This window comes from Neodiprion lecontei, chromosome 2, assembly GCF_021901455.1.
Source record: "Neodiprion lecontei isolate iyNeoLeco1 chromosome 2, iyNeoLeco1.1, whole genome shotgun sequence".
NCBI lineage: Eukaryota > Metazoa > Arthropoda > Insecta > Hymenoptera > Diprionidae > Neodiprion > Neodiprion lecontei.
The window spans coordinates 35,634,507-35,660,043 of NC_060261.1; the positions used below are offsets into that span (position 1 = coordinate 35,634,507).

General features: G+C 38.1%; 3 protein-coding genes across 6 annotated transcripts; 2 read left to right on the forward strand and 1 right to left on the reverse strand.

The window, feature by feature from the left end:
- Positions 1-42: 42 nt before the first annotated feature.
- On the forward strand, positions 43-4,193 carry LOC107226440. Of its 3 annotated transcripts, none has more exons than XM_015667255.2 (5): positions 43-357; positions 1,063-2,025; positions 2,228-2,638; positions 2,774-2,968; positions 3,274-4,193. In XM_015667255.2, exons 2-5 carry the CDS (start codon positions 1,135-1,137, stop codon positions 3,433-3,435), a joined length of 1,659 nt encoding a protein of 552 aa, XP_015522741.1. In that variant the 5' UTR covers positions 43-357; positions 1,063-1,134; the 3' UTR covers positions 3,436-4,193. The 3 variants fall into 3 exon arrangements, with proteins under 3 accessions (XP_015522741.1, XP_015522742.1, XP_046588081.1); XM_015667256.2 differs by having other exon boundaries at positions 2,228-2,629; XM_046732125.1 differs by lacking the exon at positions 43-357 and adding an exon at positions 587-610.
- A 644-nt stretch (positions 4,194-4,837) lies between these two features.
- LOC107226441 (protein O-mannosyltransferase 1) lies at positions 4,838-10,032 on the reverse strand. 2 transcript variants are annotated; one of them, XM_046732123.1, is made up of 7 exons: positions 9,923-10,032; positions 8,407-8,588; positions 8,021-8,322; positions 7,755-7,929; positions 6,579-7,665; positions 6,204-6,505; positions 4,838-6,128 (listed from the first exon to the last, which is right to left on the reverse strand). In XM_046732123.1, exons 2-7 carry the CDS (start codon positions 8,562-8,564, stop codon positions 5,942-5,944), a joined length of 2,211 nt encoding a protein of 736 aa, XP_046588079.1. In that variant the 5' UTR covers positions 8,565-8,588; positions 9,923-10,032; the 3' UTR covers positions 4,838-5,941. The 2 variants fall into 2 exon arrangements, with proteins under 2 accessions (XP_046588079.1, XP_015522743.2); XM_015667257.2 differs by lacking the exon at positions 9,923-10,032 and adding an exon at positions 9,373-9,874.
- A 146-nt stretch (positions 10,033-10,178) lies between these two features.
- On the forward strand, positions 10,179-13,625 carry LOC107226432 (ATPase WRNIP1). Its single transcript, XM_046732124.1, has 5 exons — positions 10,179-11,170; positions 11,466-11,651; positions 11,728-12,610; positions 12,768-12,992; positions 13,218-13,625. Exons 1-5 carry the CDS (start codon positions 10,856-10,858, stop codon positions 13,334-13,336), a joined length of 1,728 nt encoding a protein of 575 aa, XP_046588080.1. The 5' UTR covers positions 10,179-10,855; the 3' UTR covers positions 13,337-13,625.
- Positions 13,626-25,537: the final 11,912 nt, after the last annotated feature.

The window sequence follows — 25,537 nt, forward strand, 5'->3', positions numbered from 1 at the left end:
TTTCTCATTGCGTATAAAAATTTAACGTAACCAAAGTATTTCTCGATATCGCATTCTCCCTCGTTTCTCATCAACTTCAACATGTGTAAGGCAAGCGATACGTTACGAAGTTGAATTAGTGACGTGCGAATACGGTGACTCGCTTGAGCTAGGAAACGTCTAGAGAAAATATATTTGTGTAGGTGAAATTAAAATCAAGATGGAGTAGCGTGTTCGGCACGGAGATGTGCTCCTTGTATTTATCCGTTTTGACAGCCCAAGGGTATTGTAAATAGTTTTATGGATATCCAGAAGAGTTTCGAGTGTACGAAGAATATGATAAAAATCACCACCTAGGAAATTATCAGGGATATCAAGGTACACACATCGGTCAACAACAATCTTTTGCTCGACCAAAAAAATATTTTGGTCAAGGTTCTAGTTAGCCTCAAGCATACATATGTAACTGGTCTTATTTTTCTTTACGCCCTCGTGATGTCAAAATTTATTTATAGCCAATGCACGAGACGGACGTAAATATAGAAGTCCGTCAGAGTATATAAAAAGCTCTGACCTAACCTAAAAACTCATAAAGTCTCAGCTGGTATTTCATTCCTCTGTTTTCAATAATGTACCTAACTTGGACAAGTTTTCTTGGAATATGTCGAATTTAGAAATTTATATTAACATCATTTGAAATTCTTACGCCTGCGCTTAAAAAAGTGCTGTGGTTGTGTTCTTTATTGATACACAGCATCGAATTTTTATTCATTGTTCTCCAGTCGTCATTTATATATATTTTTATGTCTCACTGACATTAGGAGGCAGGACACAGCATGTCATTTTCTGAACTTCCCTGATAAGTTTCATTGAAAATGTACATTGTCAAGTAAAAACTACCAAGATTTCACCACGTTTCAAATGATTTTTAAAATTATATGAAATACTGAAAATTTCTAGTAAACCTATAATATAACTAAAGTAAATTGTTGACAAAAATCCTGTATAAACTTTGTCTAGTGTATCCCAACTGCTTCATTATGAATATCTTTCTAATTTGCCATTTTTTTCTATGTCCTCTAGTGTAAATTGACCAGAATCCAGCCGCGACGAATCATAAAATTCTTCTTGTTTTTTCCTTCGATTTTGCCAACCATGGGATCTCCCTGCGACTGGCAAGTAACAAATCAAAAGGTAGCTCAGCGAGGCAAACACATACTAGAAACGGGACAATGGTCAGACTGCAAGTTTATCGTCGGGCAAGAACCGCATCAACAGATCCTCGAAGGGCACAAATTATTCTTAGCCATGGCCAGCCCAGTATTCGAGGCGATGTTTTATGGTGGAATGGCAGAAAAAAATGACCCTATCCCCATCAGAGACGTTCAGCCCGAAGCGTTTAAGGCCCTGCTCGAATACATTTATACTGACAATATAGACCTCGGGTCTTTTGAGCTCGCTTGTGAGTTGTGCTACTGTGCTAAAAAGTATATGCTTCCATTTCTTGTTGAGGAATGCACAAAGTTTCTTTGGTCAGATTTGTCACCAAAAAAGGCATGCCGTGCTTATGAGTTTGCCAAGCTGTTCGAGGAGCCAGTACTGATGGAAAAATGCCTTCAGATAATTTGCACAAAGACCAACAGCGTTCTGAGCAAACCAAGTTTTGAGGAAATCGAAATTGGTACATTGGTGACGGTCTTCGAGCAGGAAGAGCTGGAAATCAATTCTGAAATTGAATTGTTTTCTGCCGCCGAACGATGGGCGAGGTCCGAGTGCGTTAGGAAAGGACTTGATCCAGAGGATAGCAAGTCACTTCGCTCTGTCATTGGAAATGCTCTGACTAAAATCAGATTTTTAACTTTAAGTCCACAAGAATTTGCCGAAGGACCTGCTGGCTCGTCGCTACTGAATCAGGATGAAGCATTTGCTATTTTGATGAACATTTCATCGAGCGAAAGAAAATGGCCTATGCCTGAGGGATTCTCTACGAATGTACAGAGCCGTGTGAAGCCATTGAAGCAGCATCCCACAATGGGAGATTTGTCGGTAATTTTCCATTCTGACTCTTCGATTTTTTATTTTACTAGTTTGTTAATGACAGTGTTAAATTCTTGACCATGTTTATGTTACCACAATTTCTGGTTTCAATTCTCAAGATAATGGAACAGATTTAGTGTTCACTTGACTTATATTTGATTTATCGCGAGAATTAATTGTAGTAATAACTCTTCATCATTTGTTCACATAGGCAATCGGAGTTGTGGCAAGCACAAGTGGAGCTAGCGTAGCTGGCGGGTTGAACAATATGTTGAGCGATGGGCAAGCACCCAACTCTTCATCAAAATTGAATTCCAGGAGTTTGCTTTTCCCTAAGAATTCCTCTCAAGATAACAGCCAATGGCCAGCTCCACAGCATGTTTTAGAATCCTTTACGAATTTAACTAATTCTTCGTTGGCAAATAATTCGTCAAATGTGATGGGATCTGGTGCAGCTGTTGAAGGTGGTGCAGTTAGAGAAGGCCTCAAATACTACTGTCTAAGATCCATAGTTCAGCAAACTGACTGCCTGAACACAAGCGTTCTAGATTGTTCTGTCGCTTTCAATGTCGACAGAAACATCTGTGTAATCGGAGTTCAAGTGCCAACTCAGGTCAGAATTGTATGTCTTGAGATGAAATTTGATTATGTTAAGTTAAATTGATATATTTCTATCATATAAGATTATCAACTCTTAGAAAATGACATTTTATTGTGTTACTGCTTTGTTAATAATCAATTGCGCTATTTATTACAGGTTCAAAATCAATCCATTGCTCCGTTTGATCCATTTACTTCAGCGGTACCTGGCTCTTATACTGAATTGTTGTACGCTCATCTTCTTGACTCTGATGGATCGAGATTAACTTACACGCACTATACATCACGAGTAAACGTTGACAGTTTGGTTGAAATCACATTCAACAGACCAGTTTATATACAAAGAAATAAGGTACGTTTATCACCTATCTGTATTATGGAAACCACAGTTGAATATTTGATTATTAAGCTAATTACCCTTTCTTGGGAAAATTAGAGAAGCAAAAAGAATTTGTAGCTTCGGCAAACAATTTTAAAATTGACAACGAAACACCAAAAGAGGTCTTGTTTACAATTAAACTTCTTGCTGTAAAAAATATAAGAGCAAATCTAGTTCCTACTTTTCGGTTCATCAATTCTTGTCTGTGTGAACTTGAATCTGTAAATTAATATATGTATCAGTAATTTAAAAAAATCTGTTGTTTCTTTTTCTGATAGGTATATCGCGTTGGAGTCGTTTTCAATAAAGTTGGTTGGTACCCCATGGGCGCTTGTACACAGAGAATGGCTTGTGATTCAGTATTTTTCTCTTTCGGAGTTGGGAACAGCTCTGATAGTGTTCGTGACGGTCTCATACGATCTATCATCTTTACCTATTGAGGGCTGTAATATAAATTATGATATTTTCGGATGAAAACATGAATTTACATCACAAAATTAGGCTCAGTTGTTTTTTTTTTGTTTCGTTAGTATTTGTTGCCCCACTTATTTCGGTTGTTTGTTTCCAAGAAAACAAACCATCCATTTACATTTATGAACGTAATTAAAGAAATTTATTATTATAAATATTTGTTAATAAATAACTTATGTATATGTATGTGTATATGTATACAAATATATCGAATTCAGTATGTATACACATATTTATATATTGTACGCATAGTGGAATAATTTGTGCCAAAAACGCATTGTGTTAATAACTTTATTTTTTCTCTTCTAAAACTAATTGAGACAAAATCGAAGATAACACGAAGGACAAGAAAGAACCGTTTAAAGAACTAATTTAGAATTTGATATGACGTACAAAAAAATCTATATCTCAATATTACTACATAAATATGTAGACCTATGATACTGTAGCATTTTTCATGCGTCGCAAAATGTTTTGAAAATTTAAGTAATCACGTTCCTAAGATGCTTTCAAACTCATTGCTGATATTTGTCATTTACTCTTATGATGAGCACAGTTACATTCTATCACACCACTCGCAAAAAACGTCAATTTCATGCGAGTTACCATTAATTTATGTAAATATATTCATCAATTTGAGAATCATGTTTTAATTTTACTATTTAAATTCATGTAACAGATGTATTGATTAAGTTATAAAAATAAAAGCATTTTACGTCCATTAACATTCACTGTAGCAACTTACATAGCTTCTCAATTCCCAAAGTCGCCAAGGTCTTGAAATTATGCATATAATTTTAACTGTGAGAAAGATGAGTAAGAACCGTAGATTTAAAAAAATTAAGAATTTGAATATATCACATCCTATTGCTGATCACATAACTTTTGAATAAATTGGTGAACAGGTGGGTTAAATTTTTACATATGTCCCATTCTCAGAGCACAACAATGAAGAATTACAGAATATGGAATCAATTACAAGATCTGTTTGATTTTGAGAGAAAAGAAAGGGCTCTCTCAGAAGTAAGTATACTGTAATAATGAATGGATAACATATTATTTAGAGTTTTTTTTTCTTTCTTGCATTGTACTTGAATTTGTTTATTTCGTACAGTGTGTGAACTTGTATTGAATTGGAATTGAATGTATGTCACTGACTGTACATCATCAAGTTGTGTATCTGTTGGTGGATATTGATTATACTTTGATTATTGTGGGAGTGTTCAGGATAATGAAATACGACCATAGCATCATGCCGAACACGTGTGATTTAGTATAATCATTTAAGTAATAATCAATCCATAAAAGCAGAAGGCAGAAAAATCGTATGTGTACAAATGTATTAAATTTTTATTTTTAATAAAAAACTAGAATACAAATTGTATACATTATGTCAATGTTTTATATCACACCCATAGTCCTCTGTACATTGGAAATACACCTAAATTTATAGCTAAAATACGTTTAAAAACTTGACCATCATTTTCTTAGTTTATAAATAATACAAAATATAAGTAAAATTTTTATACCATGTTGTAGAGTTTTCTCGCAGGTTTAATTTCATATTATACATATTTAAGTGATTGTCGTACTGTTCTTTATTTTCAGTATTATCATTTGTTGAAGAGTATATTGTGTGAGTATACCATTATAGTAATGGTACTTCAATTCTATTCTAATGTTTGAGAGTTTATGGCCATTTGTAAATCCCATTATCCAAATCTGTTGTTCCCAAATAACATCAAGTATAACTGTTCGTCATAGAATGGATACATATCAAAAGTAACAAATTCATCAATGACTTTTATACTGTAAAATGTATTTAAGAAAAAATCTCCAATACGTATATTGTAATATCAAAAGGTAATTTCAGGGCTGTTGTAAATACTTTTCGATTTCCTAAAATTTTAGCAGATAATCAGTACGAATACCTTCTGTACAATAAATTATACGGTAGCTTACGCTTTAATTTAATACATCATGCCTCAGAATACTAATCTCATGATATGTTTTCATAGTGGAATGTCTTGATTCAACCATTTAACATCCGACTGCTATTGTAAATAAATACTAGAATCCGGAATTATATTATAATATACCTATTTTTCATACATTCATCTGAACTACGAGTTACAGTAGATATTCATAACTCAACTGTAGAAATATTATAAAAATTTGTAATGTCTGTTTAACAAGTAAATAAAATTGATATAAAAACCACTTACGAAATAGTATATCTCATATTACTAGATTGTTTATTGTAGACTGTATCTACATGTATATATTGGGGAATCACAGATTTTTACTCAACCGACAAGAAAAAGGGAAATGAATATCTGCAATCTGCCTTCTTCCCGACTGTGACAATAATAAGGCAGTGTTAGTTGAAAACGAATATTTTTACGGCAAACAACATCATCAGTTATTAAATCATTATTTGATCAGATCGAAGTAACGTGCATTAAATTTTCTAACTCAAGTTTTATGGATAATGAAATCCCAAGTATCACGCCATCGCAATTTCAATATTTCTGTGACTGTCAATGGAGTTGTACCATAGCTTAAAACAGCAAATTTTTTAAATACATATATAATCATACCTATCCATGCTGCAATGCTGATTTTGAATAAAAACAAGGTAATATGCCATTTCAGTCGTTCTCTGAAAAGGATTATCATTAGTAGTACTTCTTGTAAGCACATTTGTAAAAAAATGTATTTGTCAATTAATACTTACCCAATTAAATAGTGCAGATGGTCGATGACCGCTGATGTTATTAAGACCTTGAATACGAACGCTGGTAAGTAATGGTGTAGAAATAACGTGCGCTCTACGAAAAAGAAGGGCAGGTAGTGAAGGAGATACCCAACAAGAAGAACTTCACCAAAATTAACAAATCTTTTCCACTCCTGATCCGATACATCGAAGCACAATCTTCGACGCCTCATTAAGTAAAACATGAGCAATAAGAAGTATATCAGAATCGACACTGTCCCAGAGTACCAAACAATTACATTACCCAGCAAATGCACTTGTGCCTGCAACAGGAAAATAATTGTGACAGCCAATCAATTCTCGATTATTTAAGTATTTTAAGTCCAGTATTCTTACGTTACTCTCAGTTGAGACCCAGTAGGCGATGCCACGTGTCATCATTGGCCACTCTAGGGGCTCGCTGGAATACATATGACTGTTTTGACCTTCCTGGGCACTGAAGAACATCTTTGTTTGCAATTCCACAAATTTTTCCCAAAAGCTCAACGTAGTGGCACGCAGCGGTATCATTTCAGCACCAACTAATTCTCTTTCCCGTTGCTTTTGATCTTCACTTTTGGTATATCTATGCTCCTCGACATTCCAAACTGTATCTGGCTGCTCAATTATTCTATCTGCAACAATTTCGTGCTGATTATATCCCCAGTCTGGTAATTGTCTACCGCTAAATCTTAGCGCCTGCTCTGTGTTCGCATGGATCAACCGTATCTGGCTTTGAATAGTGTGCCAAATTGGTCCAGTTTGATCTCGGTTGATTATATCTAATCTCCACATATTTTGTGCTGGCATAGAAACGTTATAATCTATGTAGCAAGACACCTCTTGGTTTTGCGGAGACATTGGTGCGGCTACGTCATGCGAGTTCAACGCTCTACTGCTTATTCCGTGCACCAACTGAATCACATCCCCGTGCTTTATGGGATCGATTGGCTTGGTCACGACCAGACCGTCTGTTCCTGGTCTCTTGACTATCCACCAGTTATTCACATCTTTAAACGAGTAGCAAGTCACTTGTTGCTGATGAGAGCTTCCCCGATTGTCTGGATAACGAAGCGGATACACTTGATTGTGGCTGTGCAGCCAGCATGCTCTACCATGGGTATGTCGCAGGGTTATCTGTGAACCGTGTGTAACTTCCAAAGGTTGACCTTTAGTAATGCTCGCCAAACCACCCTCCAAACTAGCCTGGAAGGCGCTGGTCATCACCGAATCGTGGGGTCCAGCTTTTGTCAGGATAGATAAATGAACATAAAACACTCCCACATACACCGTTACTGGGATAGTTATGAGTACGAATATTCTTGCAAACAAATGAATATACAGGAGACCTGCTGACAAATATCGATGCGGAAGCAGACTCCAGTAATCACGGGTTATCAGCGCAACCGAAAGAAGAAGCGAATAGAACCCAACGTACTTTACGCTAAAAAAGAATATAGGCAAATAGAATTGTTGTTGAAGTTTGTTTCTGAAATTCTATTGTATTTTCTATTGTGTGTGAATTTTACTCACCATAAAGCGCAGGACAAATTAAAAGCTCCTAATGAAAGCCAGATCCACCAGGATATTGTGAAGGGCTTGTCCATAATCTTTCTAAATTTGACAACACACAGCAAGCCAAATAATGAAAATTGTATCAGGATGCTTTCCATCAGAATAAACCGTGACTGCGTTAGGAAGGCGTTGTCTGAAATATATGGTAGGATTCGTATTGAATGAAACGTAAAGGCAATGCGATTTCCTCAAACAGTTTTGATTTGACAAATTATTATACTCGCCAAATAATAACATCATTCCTGCTATAGTCGCACTCCATTGTTTGAAGCCTAATTCAAGAGCCAAATGATAAACAGTTGGCAGTACCAAGCTGCCGCAGAAAGCTGGGATGATTCTCAGAGCAAAAAGGGGAACCATGTCAGTGTAGTCGCTTCCTATTCGGTCAAATTTAAATTTCCCATCGAAACCTGCTAAATAAGCAGCGATTGAAATCAACTGCTTTCCCAGAGGTGGATGTGAGTCGAAGAAATACGTCTTTTTCATGTAGAGTCCAACATATTTCCCATAATGAAGTTCGTCAAACCTAATCAGAATCACAATATTTACTTGTATATATTGAGTCAATTATGAAATGTACAAAGGATCATTACTATAACAGAAACCTTACACAATGCTTCGAGGTTCTTCCAGTCGATATAATCGAGTTGCTAATCCACTGAGTAACAAAATTACAGCAACTAAATCAATTTCCAGGTTTACTCTCAACCGGGTTGGCAAAGTCGTAGATAATTCTCCAGTCTCCTTGGCTTTACATTCAACTGGCATTTCAGATACTGACGCACCGTCACCCTGTAAACAATTTGAACGTAAATGAGAGATAAAAGAGTTAGTATTCAAACCAAGTGTGAAATTTTATCTTTGAGTACATAGGAAAATGTAAAGGCAGCTTTCCACGAGGTATCAGTGAAGATCAGAAGTTGAGATTTCAGATTTGTTCTAGAGTTTTTGATATGAAAGTCCTGCAGTACCATGGTCAAAAAACAATGTGACGAATTTGAAAAAAATTTTAACCACTGTCATATCTGAGATATTATGATTTAATTTCTATTTCCGAAGCGCCCATTTTTTACAATTAGAAAAGATTTCGGAAAATCAAGATAGAATTTTCATTATAGCAAAAGATACGCGGTTTCGAAAAATAATGAAATTCAAAAAAGTAGCGTTCAGAATGGATTTTTGATATCGAAGTAAAGCAGAAATTTTTTTTTTATTTTGGGTCAGAAAAGGTAATTACAAAGTAACGAATATCTTGCAGCATATCGTAATATTCATCATTTATATATATATAAAATCGAAGCTTATTAAGGTATAACATATAATATTATAACTGTGCAGTGTTGTAGGAGCTGATAATTCTTTTTTCTATATAACTTTATAATTAAAACTAGGTTTATTTTTTTATTAGTTACTTTTTTCTAGAACCATTATAATAACATTGACAACACATAAGTGCATGTATCTAGCATAACAACGTTATTTTTGCTAATCATATTAATTATTATAGAAAATAATAACAGTGACGATAATTACAATGATTAACAAAACAAAGTAACAAAAATTTATTCAGCAGCACCTCGTCTCTAATATTTTTCTGCGGAAAATCCCCGGTGTCATTGCACTCAAAATTCCCAGTGAGTTCAGAAGATCGCTCTGTCGATTTATTGTCAATTGTTTTAATCTTCCTGCGGCGCGGGCCTTCCATAGTTACTTATTTTTGAATTTTAATGCACTATGTTGAGAAAAATATATTGAACAAATCACACAAAACACGTGAACATTGGACCGAAGTGACGAATTAATACCTAGAGCGATAAGAGCCGCGAATGTCTGCACGGAGAACCCGGCATGCATCCAGGTCAGCGTCATAACGGTATAAATCTCAAAGCTGGAGATATTTTGACCAAAGTATGGATGTCTATCTACATGTACGGCGCATATCCACGACACATCGTACTAAAGACTTTCACATGTGATTTCTATCACATTGTTCTCCTTATATTCAGTGAAAGTATTATATCAAGTCGTGACAATAAGTTTTGAAGTCGCGGGACGTATAAGGTAAGTGTAAGATGAACAATAATCACGTTGCAATCTTCTTTCGTACGCGCAGCTGATGATTTTACCTGATCAATTCCAGCGCTAGTCACTATCTAGCGTTCGGTGTTTCGGATGCTGGTGGATGATTATTTATTGTCTCAAATTTACAGTGAGATTGGAAATAGGTATGTTATTGCGCATTGCAAGAAAGAAAACACTAGTATTGGAAAAAGTGAACCATCACATCAATTTGTCTCAGATTACATTTTTGTTGCTAAAATACAGAGAAGTTACCGATCTTGAGATTTAGGATCTACAAATATTCCGATCTCTTTTACCGACGCAGTTACGCGAAAACAGTAAAACGTGCATGGCTGGAGTTTTGGTTACAGACAATGAAATAAAGAATTATGAATTAACATAGGAATGTAACTCCTGAAGAAAACAACTTGCTCATTGTCAAAATTAGAATGCTATTGCTTTATATATTATTATAATGAATCATGCAACGTTATATGCAACGCTTTAACCTTAATTCGTGAATTAATGTAAACAGTAAAAGCGTTGGAATGGTTTTTACCTGTATAACATATTGGATTCGCGAAAACAATATTCGCGAACGAAATTAAGTTGCTGAACGTTTTAATTAATGAAATTACCTGTGCTACGACTCAATTATTGAAATGAACAACCGTGAAAGAGTTACTGTGAATTTCCTTGGTTACCATCCAGCATTCATTATCAATCATCGATAAATTCTATAATTGTTAATTTTGTGCGGATCACTAGGCTGAACGCATCATTGCGAAATTTGGTTTTAAATTGCTCATTCGGTGCTGCCACCTGTTCATACAATCAAATTGACAATGGCTCGAGGTCAGCTGTTAAATGTGTGGCTGTTAATAACGATGTTAGTAGAACTGAGAGTACAAAGAGCATCAAAGAAAGGATTCAATTCGGTAAAATTGAAGAAAGTTTATCTTCGATTCATTTACTAGCTTTAAAAATAGAATATAGAAATGGATTGCCCGATATGTGGTAAGGAGTTTTTGGCCTCGGAGATCGAGAGCCACGTGAATAAATGTTTGTTTTTAAATGACATGTCAAAAAATGCGATATCTTCGGTGGAATCTGGTGGTATCAAAAGGTTCCACTCCTCAGGACTGCAAGGTAATAACAAGAGAAAATCGTTCGGGCCGTTGGTCAAAAAAGCCAAATACTTGGCGTCCAGTGAAAACTTGGAGGAAAGTGAGGAGAATGACGAACAAAGTGCCGCTGCCGGTATCACCTCAGCCGAAAGTGCCAATCTCGCTCCCCATATTCAACAGAACAAAGTAATCGTCTTCATCATTCATATAATTCTGTAGAAACTTGAGTACCAACGTTTCTTGTGCCACGATAACTGCATGCAGTGAAACGATTCCAGAGTACGTCATCCAACCTTTACTTTTCCCTTCAATTTTTATAAAATTCTTTAACTAAACAATCTCCAATACCAAGTCTCTCGAAATCCCTCCACTACTTTTCTGTTCAAGCGTTCTTTGAAACATTTTTTACCAAGACTTTGTACATTGTTACATTTTGCAATGAAATACAAACTACGAATAATAATATATGAGTTTTGTACAGGTTGGTAGTATTAAAAAATCTCACAAAGACGACCATGTTCCACTTGCCGAAAGAGTGAGACCTACGGGTCTGATGAATTACGTAGGTCAGAAACATGTTCTTGGATCACAGTCAGTCCTCCTTCAGTTGTTGGAAAAGAAAGAAATTCCTAGCATGATTTTATGGGGACCTCCAGGCTGTGGGAAGGTAATTTTGTGCTACTTTGTAATTACGGTTAACAACTGTGAAGAAACAGGAATGCAGTTTGCATTTGAAATTTCAGACATCTCTAGCGAACGTGATAGCTCATATATGTAAACAAACGCCTGGTGGTAAGATGAGGTACGTAAAACTGTCTGCGGCAATGTCGGGCGTGAATGATGTCAAGGAAGCTGTTAGCCGAGCAGCAAATGAGTTAAAATTTGGTCGGCGCACCGTGATGTTCATGGACGAGATACACAGGTTCAACAAGCTCCAGCAGGATATTTTTTTGCCCCATGTCGAGGCTGGCACTGTGACTTTGGTAGGAGCAACGACAGAGAATCCATGCTTCAGTTTGAATTCTGCTCTGTTGAGCAGATGCCGTGTCGTTGTATTGGAAAAGCTAACGACTCCTGACCTCGTTTCGATCATTAAAAATGCTGTAACCTTCATGGAGGGCAAGGTGTTCTCTGCTTCTGAGAACGCTAGTTCTGGAAGCAGTAACAACACTGTCAATGAATTGTACAGTTCAGAGGGTGAATACACACAATCGGCTGAGACTGATGAGTCGTTTGTTCCAACGTTTATAGTAGATGATCCCACGGTTCAGTGGTTGGCTGAAACATGCGACGGTGATGCACGCATAGCCTTGGGAGGGCTTGAACTTGCAATCCAATCAAAAGTTCCTGCTGAAAAGGAGTTCCTTGAGAAAGGACCTGGACTCATTACCTTGGCTGACGTGAAGGAAAGCCTGAAGAAGTCACACATATTGTACGATAAGAAGGGGGACCAACATTACAACTTAATATCTGCGTTGCACAAGTCCGTTAGGGCCAGTGACGATAATGCTGCGCTTTACTGGCTTGCTCGTATGCTGGCTGGAGGCGAAGATCCCATGTATATTGCCCGACGATTAGTTAGAATGGCTAGCGAGGATGTTGGCCTTGCTGATCCTAAAGCGTTGGGTATGTAGGCGAAGAAAATTGTACACTATTTATTACTGCTGTATCTCTGCAACTGAACTTCATTTATCTATTTTTTTCAAGCACGTGATTTATTGTAAAAAGTTTCTAAGCATGACCTCAGACTTGGCTATTTCATGTAAGGCGGACCTCTTTTTAGGTATGGCAGTGTCTGTGATGAACGGATGCAAGATGATTGGCATGCCTGAAAGCGACGTGTTATTGGCTCAGTGCACTATATACCTGGCAAGAGCTCCAAAGTCTCGGCTAATGGAAGATGCGCTTAGAGCGGCGCAAAGATTGGTGGCCAATCAAAAAGGGCAACAGCCTGACGTCCCCATCCACTTGAGAAGTACGGGTTCCTCAAAATTGGTCAGTCTACTCGGTAAGTGGAAAGAAACGTGCCACTGTTGCTGTTACAATGTATACCAAAACTATTAACATTTCAAATATATGAAGATTGTTGCACAAAATTTGTCAAAATTTATCCGAATTTATTCGAATTTGTGTGTTTGATTAAGAAAAAAATTGGTATATTTCGTGTTAATTTCTATGTCTGTGAAAGATTTTGTTATAATCACAGTAATTGAAAGAAAAATAAATGTTACAGGAAATGGAAAAGGATATAATATGCTGCATAAAGACGATTCTGGATTGAATTACATGCCGCAGGGTATGGAGGATGTGAATTTTTTTGAAGAGGACGAACTTACTAGTATTATCGGTTGATATTACATATTTATAAATTACCAATCCTGTTTCGAACGTTAATACAAACTGTTTTCTTTTAAAAGCTGCGAATGTGAAAAAGATTGTGATTTACGTTGCTTATAATTTTATGATAAGGTGAAAAGAAGTGAGAGGAAAAAAAAAATTAAAGCCCTTAAGTACAAGTTAATTTTTAAAATTAAATTAAAATTGCGGCCAGATCGACCAAACACTACCTCCGTAGGTTGCACATATCGAATTTTAATGATATTGTTATGTGTGAGATCAAGATTATATTTTTTCAAATACATCAAGCGTGTTTGTTCAATTGACCAGCCCCATTTGTGACAATGGCATGATTCTTCTAGAACAGCAGGTCAGCATGCGTTCTTCAGTATCTGCATGTTAAAGTAGGATAGATTTTGCTTTGATCACGACATATTGCATCGGTTTGAATTCGTTCGAACACATTACTTTAGTACACATCAATTTACTACATCTTTTCAAATGTGTTCGTTTCGAAAATCGTGGTAAACCACAAGACGATCGTTACGACGTGAAGTGAGCAACGGTTCAATATCTTCTCTTGTCAGTTGAGTCTAGTACGCGGTGTCGATCAGTCTTGATGTTCCGTTCGACTGAACTCAGGTAAAAATTACGTAGTAATTAATAATGTACGATAATTTAGCATATATCGATATACATTCCAATGCGTTCGTTTCGCGAATATTAGTGAACAATACAATGATCGTTACGATGTGAAGAGAGCAGCGGTTAAAAGTTTTTCCTCATTCTCGTACGCGTCGGTTAACAGTGTTGATCTTCCATTCGACTGTATTTCCATAAAAAAATTGCGATAATCATCCGTGAGCTGTATTGTAACGGTGTGATATTTAGCGTATTGCGAATACATTAATCTGTGTGATAAGTCGTTGCCTATCGTGAATTGATTTAGATCATAAATGTCCATTAATTCGATGGTTGACAACATTCGATTCCAAACGAAAGCGTGAGTGACGCCGATCGCGTGTTTGATGGTGAAATAGCAGTTTCGTCATATTTTGGCTTATAAATATCAATCTCTGAAGTATATTGAGAATTGACTTCTTATGACTATTCTATAAAGGAATACACGAAGCATCATATATGTACGTTAATTAATTCTATAATTCGCAAATGAAGAAAAATATAGGGTAAGCGATCGAAAAACAAGTGAGTAACGATTTGATGTTCATTTTCTAAACATTCGCGTGTGAGTTGTTTTTCCTTGTACTTAAACGCAGTCGCTTTTGTGGATTCGTCGAGGTATTCCTGGTGCTGTTCAATGTTTATACGGTTCGGTTCGTGACATTGAAACGTACCCCTAACGCAGCAGTCAACATTAATTTCACGTGAAGTGTGCCGCGTGTTTGGTTCGGACAGGTACAGATCGAGCGCGGATCGGTTTGTTTTGTGTTATTATTCAAGGATGCATCAGTGACACGCGATAATAGTAGCCAGCGTGAGCCATCGGCATCCTGTAAACATCGGAGGTACGTATACTTGAAATAATTGCTATCACAGAACTTCATTGATATCAATGCTCTTTATTGAAATAGCTCGATTATACCGAAAATCGGATAATAGATCTGTGTCGGTTTGCGATTCCAGGGGCGGTTCTCGTCCTGCAATAAAGAAAGGATTAGATTGCTGTTTGCAAGTTTTTCTAGCCCACTGTAGATAGAATACAATTATTTAGTTCTCTATCTGCCTACCTCAATAATGATATATTGATATTGCTTTTGATGTGGTTTCGAATTTCTGCAGAATTTTATTTACAATCACTTTTCGTATTAGACAAAGCCAATGATGGAAAATTGCACGGAAGGCGATACATATCCATTTGAATTCATACCTCATGGATTGTTGAAAATTTTTTATTTTTTCAATTTGATATTCCGACACACATTCGAGTGAATTTATGAGACCGCCATGTCGGTAAGTTTATTCAGTAATTGTACACTATCTGCCTCGGCGATGTTGAGCTGATTGAATCTGTAGTACCGACGTGATTGTGCATCGCTGTGTCGGTTATCGGTAAGACCGATTTGAAGCGTCACCTTACTTATCTGTCGAGAACTGTAACTGTCGGTATTAAACCGAAATGCTGACAGTACCATTAATTTGCATTTACCGACTACAATTATCACTTAATATCTAACTCGTATAGCTGAGTTTTTTGCCTGACGTAAAAATTTCTTACTGATCGAAAATTAATCTTTGCTGATAACGTGATAAATATTAGATTTACGAAAATTTTACTACATCTCTTTTTTGTAGAGAATTAAATTTCCTATAGAATAGCCCGAGGACATTTTTTTATAATATATACCTAGTTTTAAAGTAATTAACAATTTTCTTAAAAAAATGTTTAATGCATGTGTTTTTACTGATAAAAATTCGGGCATATAGCCAGATTTTTTTTTATATACCTTGAATTTTGGCGAGTCTGCGCGAAGCAATTCCGACATGACCAAAGTAAGAACCACGCACCCTAATATACATCATTCTTATTTTCCCTGGATGACTCGTATCAAGATTATGATATTACAATGTGTAAAAAAGATTCGTATCTATTTCATTGTCGTTGACTGGTTTGCGAACTACATAGTGAATTTTCACTGATTCAAAGTCAGAGAGTATAACTGCAGGAATTCGTGACGAAAATTTCTTCCTATCTTAGCGCGATAAATTTTGATCTGAATGGTGAAGTGTGGCATATTATTTTTCGCAAATTATGATTTTACTCATTTCGGATGTATTCGTGAATGAGAGCTTGTAGATATTGAACGAGTTCGAATGGAAAAATTTGAAGTATATTCTCTGACGCTACCTTTGTGCGGTTTACCGACAATTTTTTCTGCGTCTTTAATTTTGGTTGTCGTATCTTGATTCAATAACTTTATAGAAACGAACGTTTCCTCGTATACATGCAGAAGCCGCGAAATCTCACCGATTAGTTATAAAGGATTTGTCACCCTTATCCGAGGTGTGTGCAGCCTCGGATGTAAATTCACTCCTCATGTGGGCTAACTGGCTGAGGATGTTTATAGCCGTTATTTATATTTTATCAACCTACCTAGTCATTGGTCACACTCGTGTCAACTTATCGGAATATTTAACATGCGTTCTCGACTCGGTTCCATGAGATAATCTCTGAGAGCAGTGCAGCGGTACACGATGGTTGTACGTCTCTCGCAGCAGCAGATAGTCATTCAGATTTCACATTGTGCGGCTATAAGCGTTTGCCATTTCTGTCTACTCTATTTTGACGTCCCCGCCGCGCCAACTTTATGGCCATTCACGCTCGTGTGGTTGTCCCTCCCACACTCACGGGCGACACGGACATCCAGAGGCACCCATACAACCTGCAGGGTGTGCGGGGATCAGTGCGTTTCCTTGGATTAGCATAGGGTGCGTCGCCGGACGCGACGGACTTATCGCGTCTCGTCTCAATGACTTTGCCAAGCTCAATGCTCAATTGCGTAAGGCGGAACATGCTTAAGCTCAGCGCAAACGGAAGCTGCTGAGACATTTACGCCGGCGAGTGATTAACGTCACCTTCCCTCTCGTAGCCACGCTCAAACTTTACTAAACCTGCGCGCAGTCCTCTGGCAAACCCGGTACGCATCCACACACATGCACGCGCCTACTTATCGTAGGTACGAAGATTTTTCATGCCGACCGTGAACGCTCAATTTCTATAAGACGATCAAGGTCTATTCAGCAGACGGTTATGTCAGGGAGGCTGCAAGCAGCTCGGGCAACGGAGGAAAAACGATGAATATTTGATATCATAAGCGATATGCAGGATCGAGTGCCCGGGATTATGATGTTTTCTGCATATGTACACGGAAAAAAATATAATGTAGATTTTACATCTGATGTGGTGAATTTTTATGGATTCAAATCTACGTCAATTGCGGTAAATCTACCTATGCATACCGTAGCTCGTACTCTTGGTTTTGTAACTCTTACTATCGGATTTGTAAATCTTGCCACAATTGCCGTAGATTTAAATCCAAAAAAGTGCTGTCCATGTATTCACCTCAGGAGTAGTAAAATCTACAATATTTTTCTTTCCGTGTATACGGTAGAAAGAACGCTTCTTTTCTTCTTTCCACCCGATTAATACATCGTCGTTATCGTCAACTGGAATGCAGGTTCAGTAAAACAAGCATATTTGATTCATTGCCAGTATTGTCACGACAAAGGTTACGTTGTCCATTTAAAAATTAAAAATTTACCGCCTGGAAAGCATAGGGAAGCGAATGAATTATCGTAAATGTAACAGTTCCAGCAACTCTATGTTACATTTTCTTCAATCTCCAATTAACCACTGCCTCACCGGTAATTAGAAGACGACATAGGCACACCTTTTAATGTTCAGCATTGCGTATACGACATGAGGGATAAAATCTGGGTTTCAGTTAAAAATTGGGTTTCAATAATAGTAATTACTTTTTTATTATCTCAAAAAAAATACTCAATTTAGTTGCCAAAATTTTGCACCCAATACGTACGTCAAAGTGGTGAACAATCATGAAAATTCTTGCAAGACTATAAACTGTATTTGTCCGAGGTTTAATTCTTGACGCGACGTAAAAGGAAAAAGTGATATTGCATAATAAATCCGAGGGGTTTATGCACTCTCGGAGTTATAACCCTTACGCGCATTTACCGTCAATTTATAGCTAGGAATTCCGGTAAGCCAGCTGCATGTAAACCTTGTCGGGTTGACAATAAGATGCGCCTACTTCTGTGCACCGTCCGGGAGGGGAAAAATGAATGCTAATGAATGCAAAGAGATCGGGATCGAACGGACAATGGCAGTCAACCTGCCGTGACGTGACCCGGAAACATGGAAGCTTGCCGATCAAGCCAAAGCGAGGATATCTCTTTTATTTTCTTTTCTTTACTCGGTTTTTCTCCTCTCCTCTCCTCTCCTCTCCTCTCGATCCCTCTTCACCGCTGTTCGTCTCTTCTTTCCTCTCCTCTGTTATCCTACTTGCTGCCTACCGGCCATGTGTAACTCTTCGATAGATCGAACCAGCGATCGAGGCAGCCGCCGATCGCGGTGATCTACATCTATCACGATCGCATCATAGACCCTGGCAAGAGAAGGCGAGCCTCGCCGGTCTCTTCTCCTGGGCTGCTTCGGGCAGCTCGAGAGTTGGGCATGAACCTTGCAGCCTGCCTCTGAGTCCGCCGCAACGGTACCCACTGACCAGCTATTTATATACTCCACCGCACTGACAATGCTCAATGCAAAACCTGCCGAGCTTATTTGTTGAATCGATGTTATTTTACCGGGAGATATGCCCCATGGCTACGACTTACCTGCACCCGGAGTAGGAGGAGGTCGTTCTTTATGCAATCTGCAGGGAGACTGGATCCCGATTTTTAAATTCACGAAATACCAGAGCGTGCTGACTTTCTGTTGGAATATACAACGTATGTGCCCAACCTAACTCCGCTCTTTGTTATCATCGGTTTGTAACACAGAGTTATTCCGTCACCCTACCACCGTCATCTCATAAGCAAAATTATTATTTGCCGAGCATATATAGAGAGTGGAAATTTCGTGTAGGTACGAATGGATTTGTTCCACTACACGAAGTGCATCTAGTGTCAGAGCCGTCACACATTTTTACATTTCAAATTCGTTAAAATCTGTTGTCCTGAAAGCTTTCTAGTAAGTACTGTGCTTACAATCGTAGATAGAAATTACAAATCCGTACAATTGCAGGGTGTAAAATTGGATCGGACCGTCAGGCATATGAAAAGTTGGATTTATTTATTTATTTCAATTAGTTCGATTAGTTAATTGTAGTTTTCTTCGAACTCACGAGCACAGTCAAGAAGTTAATATAACAATTTCGCAAACAGAAAACGTCTGTTCACGAGTAAAGTATCGAATTATTTAAAATGTAGGAAACGTATCGCGTGCATGAATGCGTTATGTACCTGCCGCTTGATCTCTGTCGAGTATAAAAATTCAGTAGGATCGTGAGTCAATGAAGAACTCGGATCCCCTGCGGAATGAATTGCATCAGTTTCCCGCGTGTATATTGGCTTCCAGAGGAGGCCTCTTTAATGACCATAACAGGCATCGTTTAGGTATTAGTTCGTGCCGGGATATAATTTCTGCGGCGTCACTCGTCCGAAGAATTATGTGTGCGTGCGTGTGTGAGTGTGTGTGTGCACAACATGCCTCCTGCAGCAGTCAATAAAGTATATAAATTATACATGTATATATATAGTCACACTCATGTACATACGTACATATATATATATATTATGTATGTATGTATACGTTACAGGTAGATGATCACATAATTATTTTATTTGTTATTAATCGCCCCTGGTAATGAGCTATCCTCCGAGGTACGCAGCCCTGACGGAATTGAACGCATTTATCATCTATTAATTGAGCGATTTGTTTCTCTTCAACTAATGAGACTCCAAAGTCAGGTGAGCTTCACCGCTTACACTCGCGATCATAGCCGCAGCAGCCCGAGTCGATAATCGGTTTTAACTTTAAACGACGATCGAACACTGCTTCTTTACTTTTCGTCTATTTCTTATTTTTTTTTTTTTTTGTTCTGCATACTTCATGCTCGAAAATGTAAGGCTTGTGCTTCTTAAATTATTTGACAGGTTTTTTTAAAAATTGCATGAATGATTTGTGATATGTGAAATAATTTTTCTCCATTATCCATGTGGATATAAATTGAGCACCTATAATTCATGAATTTTGATACTGTGTAACAATTCTCGCGTATAATTGAATTATATTCTTCGGAATGACGATATCCACATCAATCGCGTAGCGTGAAGGTGATGCAGTCACGTTCTACAATCTACTGCATTCTCTGTGGAAAATATTTAATTTTAAGTTATAGATGCCATTAATAAGCGCGCGCTTAGGAATCTGTACCTACGATATCGTAGTAGGGCTGAGATGGGGGGAAGGGGGAGGGGGGAGACCAAATATACGAATATATAGTCATCTGATAATAACTAAATTAAGATGCCCGTCAAAGACGCGGGGTAATATTTTTCTATACTCAGTGGCCGCTTCTGTTCCAAAGCTTCTCAACGGGAGGTCGTCTTTCGAGCGCCGATCTACGGACATTTTTACATGTTTTATTTGACAATTATACCCTGGAAATTACGACGGATAATTTTTACACTGCAGTTAGGAAATTATAGCGTGTTACGTGCAATCAGAAATTTTCGATTTATACGTATTTTGTACACGGGTACATGAAAACTTTTTCTCCGAGTGGCGAGTAGCTATTACAGGTACGAAAGTTCAGCGTTTCGTGGTATTTTGGGAGTCTATTAGGGATTCGAAGAAAAAATTATTCGGATAGCGTTGGTATACTCAAGGAGGCGTAAAGTAATAATTCGTAATTTTGAGGTGAAGAAAATTGTGTGTGAATTTTCTTTATTATGCTATCGAATTTTTGATCTTATTAAAGTACATCGTCACCTAACATTTACCAGAACTTGTTTTTAAAATTAATTGAAATCAACCGACATCGACTGAAATCACTAGCAAGTCATTTATTAGGAAATTTTAGCCTTATTAAATATTTCATACCCATGTAAATAGTAAGAAAATATTAGAAATGTTCTAAAAGTTGTCCGAATTGACTAAGAATGAATTGGAACCGGATGAGAAGTCGGGACAATTTAGGAAATCGTCCTTTTCCGAAGTTAAGGGAGAATTAATAACACTATTAGGGAAATACATAGCCATATTGGACAAACCATAGATGTAAGATGATTGACGACGGTTCGAAACTTTGACGACGAGTTTCACGTTTCTCCGTCACGCGTAAAAACACATCTTCGACGACGAGCGTGTCTCCCGTCCGTCCACCTGAACGCACACGAAGCTCACCTGAGAAGTGGGTAACTACAGCGTTAACCCTTTCTGCCCCCCCCCCCCCCCCCCCCCTCAGTTTTCCCCCGTCAGCCGCTACAGCGTTTACTCGAGTCGTAAATCGACTCGTCGGAATCCGATAAAAAGATAGGTATTTAACGTCCGAACGAAAGACACGGGTCACGTTTGAGTCGATGACAAAATAGTAGCCCATTAAAAGCCGAGATTATCGCTTTGAAATGAAAAAAATGTCACCCTTTTGCCTTCGAGTAGATCGTAAACACGAGTTATGCCAACCTTTCGGCGTCTAGGGTAATTAAAGTATTAATAAGATGCGCTTACAATACGGTAGCTCTGTCTTACACGCCAATCTTTTTCTCGTCTACCGAACATCTATCTTCTTCCACGTTGGGATGACTTGGAATTGTCAACTCGTTTAGGGATATCTGGAATAAAAACTTCTCGAGTGATCAGATTTGTGCAAAGTTGTTGGAAGGTACCTATTCGTCATAGCAGGTGGGATTGGAAGTGTTGAAAGGTGAATAGTTAGATCTGAATTCAAGTACTTTTCCACAATTCAAATATCGGCGAAGAATTTTGAGGCGCGGTTATTACATACCGAGTTGTTGAATTTACAATCTTTCTTTTTTGCTTAATTTTCGGGATTCCGAGCGTCCGACTTCCGCGATTCCATGATAATTTTCAGACCCTGCAATTTCCAATTCCATCGGACAACGATTCGATTTTCGTAACTCTTCCATTTTTCCTTTTATCCGCGGTCGCAGTTTGCGAAAACTCACATATACGTGTTGCGAGGTTAAAAATTGCTCCAGATATTTTTTGGCTCCTTACGTATCACCGAGAACGTGACACATAAATCTACGGCTGGAAGTGTAATCGAGGTAGATGAAATCCTGAATGTCCTGCGGATCTTCGTGACCGGATCTGCAGACGATGCCCCATGGTTAGCGCATTCGGATCGTGACGTTGAACAATTATATCCGCAATTACGTCTGCTGCGCAGGTACATAGTTAGAAATAGAGACATTGTTATAGGTATAACAGACTTTATACGTATATCTCTATGTATGGACATAAATAAATACATAAAGTTACGTAGTTGGATATATTCCGCAAGGTACGAGCCTCGTCGCGGTCGCGGCCACCGCCGAGCCGCTCGTTCCAGACCGCCGAGAGACAGGAGAGCGACAACTTGTCCGGAGTGTGTTCACGATTCCGACCTCGTTGACCCCGACCACCATAAATTCCATGTCATCGGTTGTCATAGGGCAATTTTTTTATTTGCCTTTTTATAGCCGCGAAATAATGTTCGTCCCTATCCTACTCCTCGTATTATAGCGCTTTATTATCTTGCGTTCGGTGCTACGGATAGACGTTGAGAATATTTCGACACTCTGAACAACGAGAGGAAAGCCGATTAATTCGTCGGAAATTAATATATCCGAGTTAGTTTTCAAGATTTTTTCACGGAGACTGGAATTGTTTCGATTTTTTTCTCTCTTTTTAGAAAATCCAAAAAACTTTTCGTACATTCGCAAAATATTTTTCAAAACTGTGCCCAATTATTCGTAAATATTTCTCGATTTCAATTTATTTATTTACCTGCTATATCATTCGAGATCCTATACAGGCATCGATTTATAGCAAAATATAAACGAATCGAAGGATAACGAATATATTGTAGCGTTCGGCAGGATGATTTTTTCGTTTAATTTCTCTACCTATTTGAATACATAGTATATATGGTATGTATACATATAATACGTATAATGGCGCTCCGGAAGCTCGTAGGTAGTGATATTTTCGCTCAAAGTTTATATCGTCGATCGTTCACCTCCGTGAAGCATTGAGAGGCTTAATAAAATACTATATGGTAAAAATGCTCGTATACAGGCAATAAGAATTCACTGCGGGTGTGCGGAGCGGTAAAGTCTTCTGGTAGCTCGGTGTCTCTGCAAGCTACGTAGATTACAGGCAGCGTATTCTTGCGTGCAAATACACACTTCGTATCGCCACGCCGCTTGCAGAAGCCAGAAATAATAAGTTTTATATAATATGATATAATCTATTAAGCCTTTCCTTTTGCTCGGGACATGTGCCGCTTATTTTCGGACTTCAATCCCGCGCCGAATAATCTCCAAAGAGCGAGGCGTCTCCTCGATCATGCATTTATGTTACATATATCCTCGAGACAAAAAGGGTGCGGAAGGTGAATTATTCAGTGCCTATACATATATCCATCTTAGGTCACGCTTTTATGCACGTATATATATATATATATATATATATATATATATATATATATATATATATATATATATATATATATATATATATATATATATGATATTCTTGCCGCCCACATGATATTGCTGATGCTGCTGCAGGGGCGTCGATGTCTTTAGTGCCGATTTTACTGCGGATCAATCCAGCGATTTTATTTATTTATTTATTCCTCTTTTACATCGGGGTCATTGAATATGAATGTCTGGAATGAATTTTTCGCTACTACGGTGACGTAATACAGCAGCTCAGTGGAAAAACATTAATTTGAATTAATTATTAGTAGTTTTTATATCAGGAGATGCACGCGCTTTAATATCCGTCGATTGCACCGGTCAACACGAATTTAGAGTCTGGATTCTAGACGTTAAATTTTAATTTCCCCCATGCTACTAACGAAAGAAAATACAGTTTTGTTAGATAAAGTTTGTTTTTTATTTCAACGTTCTGCTACCTGCTGCTTATACCATCCACCGAAAAATTCAAGACTCATTTCTCAACCTAAAAAAGACCAAAACAAACGATTTTGGTTATTATTCGACGTGTGGAATCAAAATTTAATCATTTAAATACAAACCCAAAAAAAGAAACCTGTTTTTCGACGTGCATCGACTATACAAAAACTCTCGAATGCAAACTCTTCAACCATTCACCGATGGGTAAATCGTTTCAAAAGTTATTCTAATTTCCGGGTAAATTAGATTTTTGTTTTCTCGCGGAATGAACTTTCCACTTATATCCACTTCCGTTTCGGTTATGTGGAACCTAGCGCTGTTGCGAAATTGAATGAATGGTACAGTCATGGTACCAACGGAACCATTGAATACGTTTAATACATCAGTAACACGTAGAGTGAGTAAAGGTTTTGTTGTTCCCGCGTACAATAGTTGATTGTTTTATTTATTCAATTACTCGGGTAGTAAATCAGACCGCGATTTTGCGCTGTGCTTGAGCGCGAATCGGTCGCGTCGCAGGTGCGCGCGGTGGCGGGTCTTTTGAACCCAGCGTAACAAATTCGCGCGCGGTTCTCTCGTTTCCATAAACAGACGAAGAAAGTGCATTCCTATAGTTGCGCGGGCGAGACTCGTAGTTACGGTCGGTTCTTTGGCGAAAAAATTACGCTAAGCCACCTGCGTCGCTCCGCAGTCAGTCGAAACTGAACCGCATGCGAATGCGTCTTATGAACTGTTGCAAATTTCGTCCCGACGTTATCGTTGCAAGACTCGTAGCTTGAAAATTTTTCCTACATACGTACAGTTCAAATCCTATCTGTCGATTGTTTTTTCAACGATTCATCAGGCAACGATTGAAAAGATATTTACCCTTTATACTTTGGACAAAAATTAATCTTGCATAAGAAAATAAAAAGGAGAATAAGTCGAAATATATCTGTTTACGAGTGTTTAAAGGATCTCGGTGATTTATCACGATAAAAACAAAAAACATAAAAAGAAAGGGGTATTAAAACACTCGAGAGATAAAGTAATCGAAATACAGAACAGGAGAAAGAAAAAACAGACCTGGATCACTCGTAGTGACGTACTACGGTATAGATCGAAAAACGGTTCAATTCGAAAAGTTGCGGCGTGTATACGTATACTATCGGACCGATCAGGTAACAAGGAGCCATCCGAACCATAACCATGGATCAACACCCTGGGCCTCGCCGCTGCAGGGCTGTTCACGTATGGGTGTGCGTATGTAAATAGCCGGTGGGTGTACACGTCTACAATCCTCGGGCTCTCCCTCCTCTCCCCCTCAGACGCCTCGCCGTCATGGTTCAGGATTCAGGATGTTCCTCCTGGTCCGGGGTGGACAGAGACAACAACGGACATGCCGGGGGAGTGTGGCTCGCGACTACATCGGCCCGATGCCAGTCCTGGCACATTTTTATGTCCACCTTACGCAATAACTATAACTTCCCTCCGACCCGGCCTCCGTTTCTCTTTTATTTCCCAACTCTGATCGGGCCAACAACAACTTGT

Bases quoted from the DNA above. Each gene is read 5' to 3' on its own strand.
- LOC107226440 (XM_015667255.2), top strand. From the start codon at position 1,135: ATGGGATCTCCCTGCGACTGGCAAGTAACAAATCAAAAGGTAGCTCAG. The intron at 2,026-2,227 runs GTAATTTTCCAT...TTGTTCACATAG, and splicing joins CCACAATGGGAGATTTGTCG to GCAATCGGAGTTGTGGCAAG. The intron at 2,969-3,273 runs GTACGTTTATCA...TTTTTCTGATAG, and splicing joins TTTATATACAAAGAAATAAG to GTATATCGCGTTGGAGTCGT.
- LOC107226441 (XM_015667257.2), bottom strand. From the start codon at position 9,501: ATGGAAGGCCCGCGCCGCAGGAAGATTAAAACAATTGACAATAAATCG. The intron at 7,930-8,020 runs GCGAGTATAATA...CATATATTTCAG, and splicing joins AGGAATGATGTTATTATTTG to ACAACGCCTTCCTAACGCAG. The intron at 7,666-7,754 runs GTGAGTAAAATT...ATTCTTTTTTAG, and splicing joins AATTTGTCCTGCGCTTTATG to CGTAAAGTACGTTGGGTTCT.
- LOC107226432 (XM_046732124.1), top strand. From the start codon at position 10,856: ATGGATTGCCCGATATGTGGTAAGGAGTTTTTGGCCTCGGAGATCGAG. The intron at 11,171-11,465 runs GTAATCGTCTTC...AGTTTTGTACAG, and splicing joins CCCATATTCAACAGAACAAA to GTTGGTAGTATTAAAAAATC. The intron at 12,993-13,217 runs GTAAGTGGAAAG...TAAATGTTACAG, and splicing joins AAAATTGGTCAGTCTACTCG to GAAATGGAAAAGGATATAAT.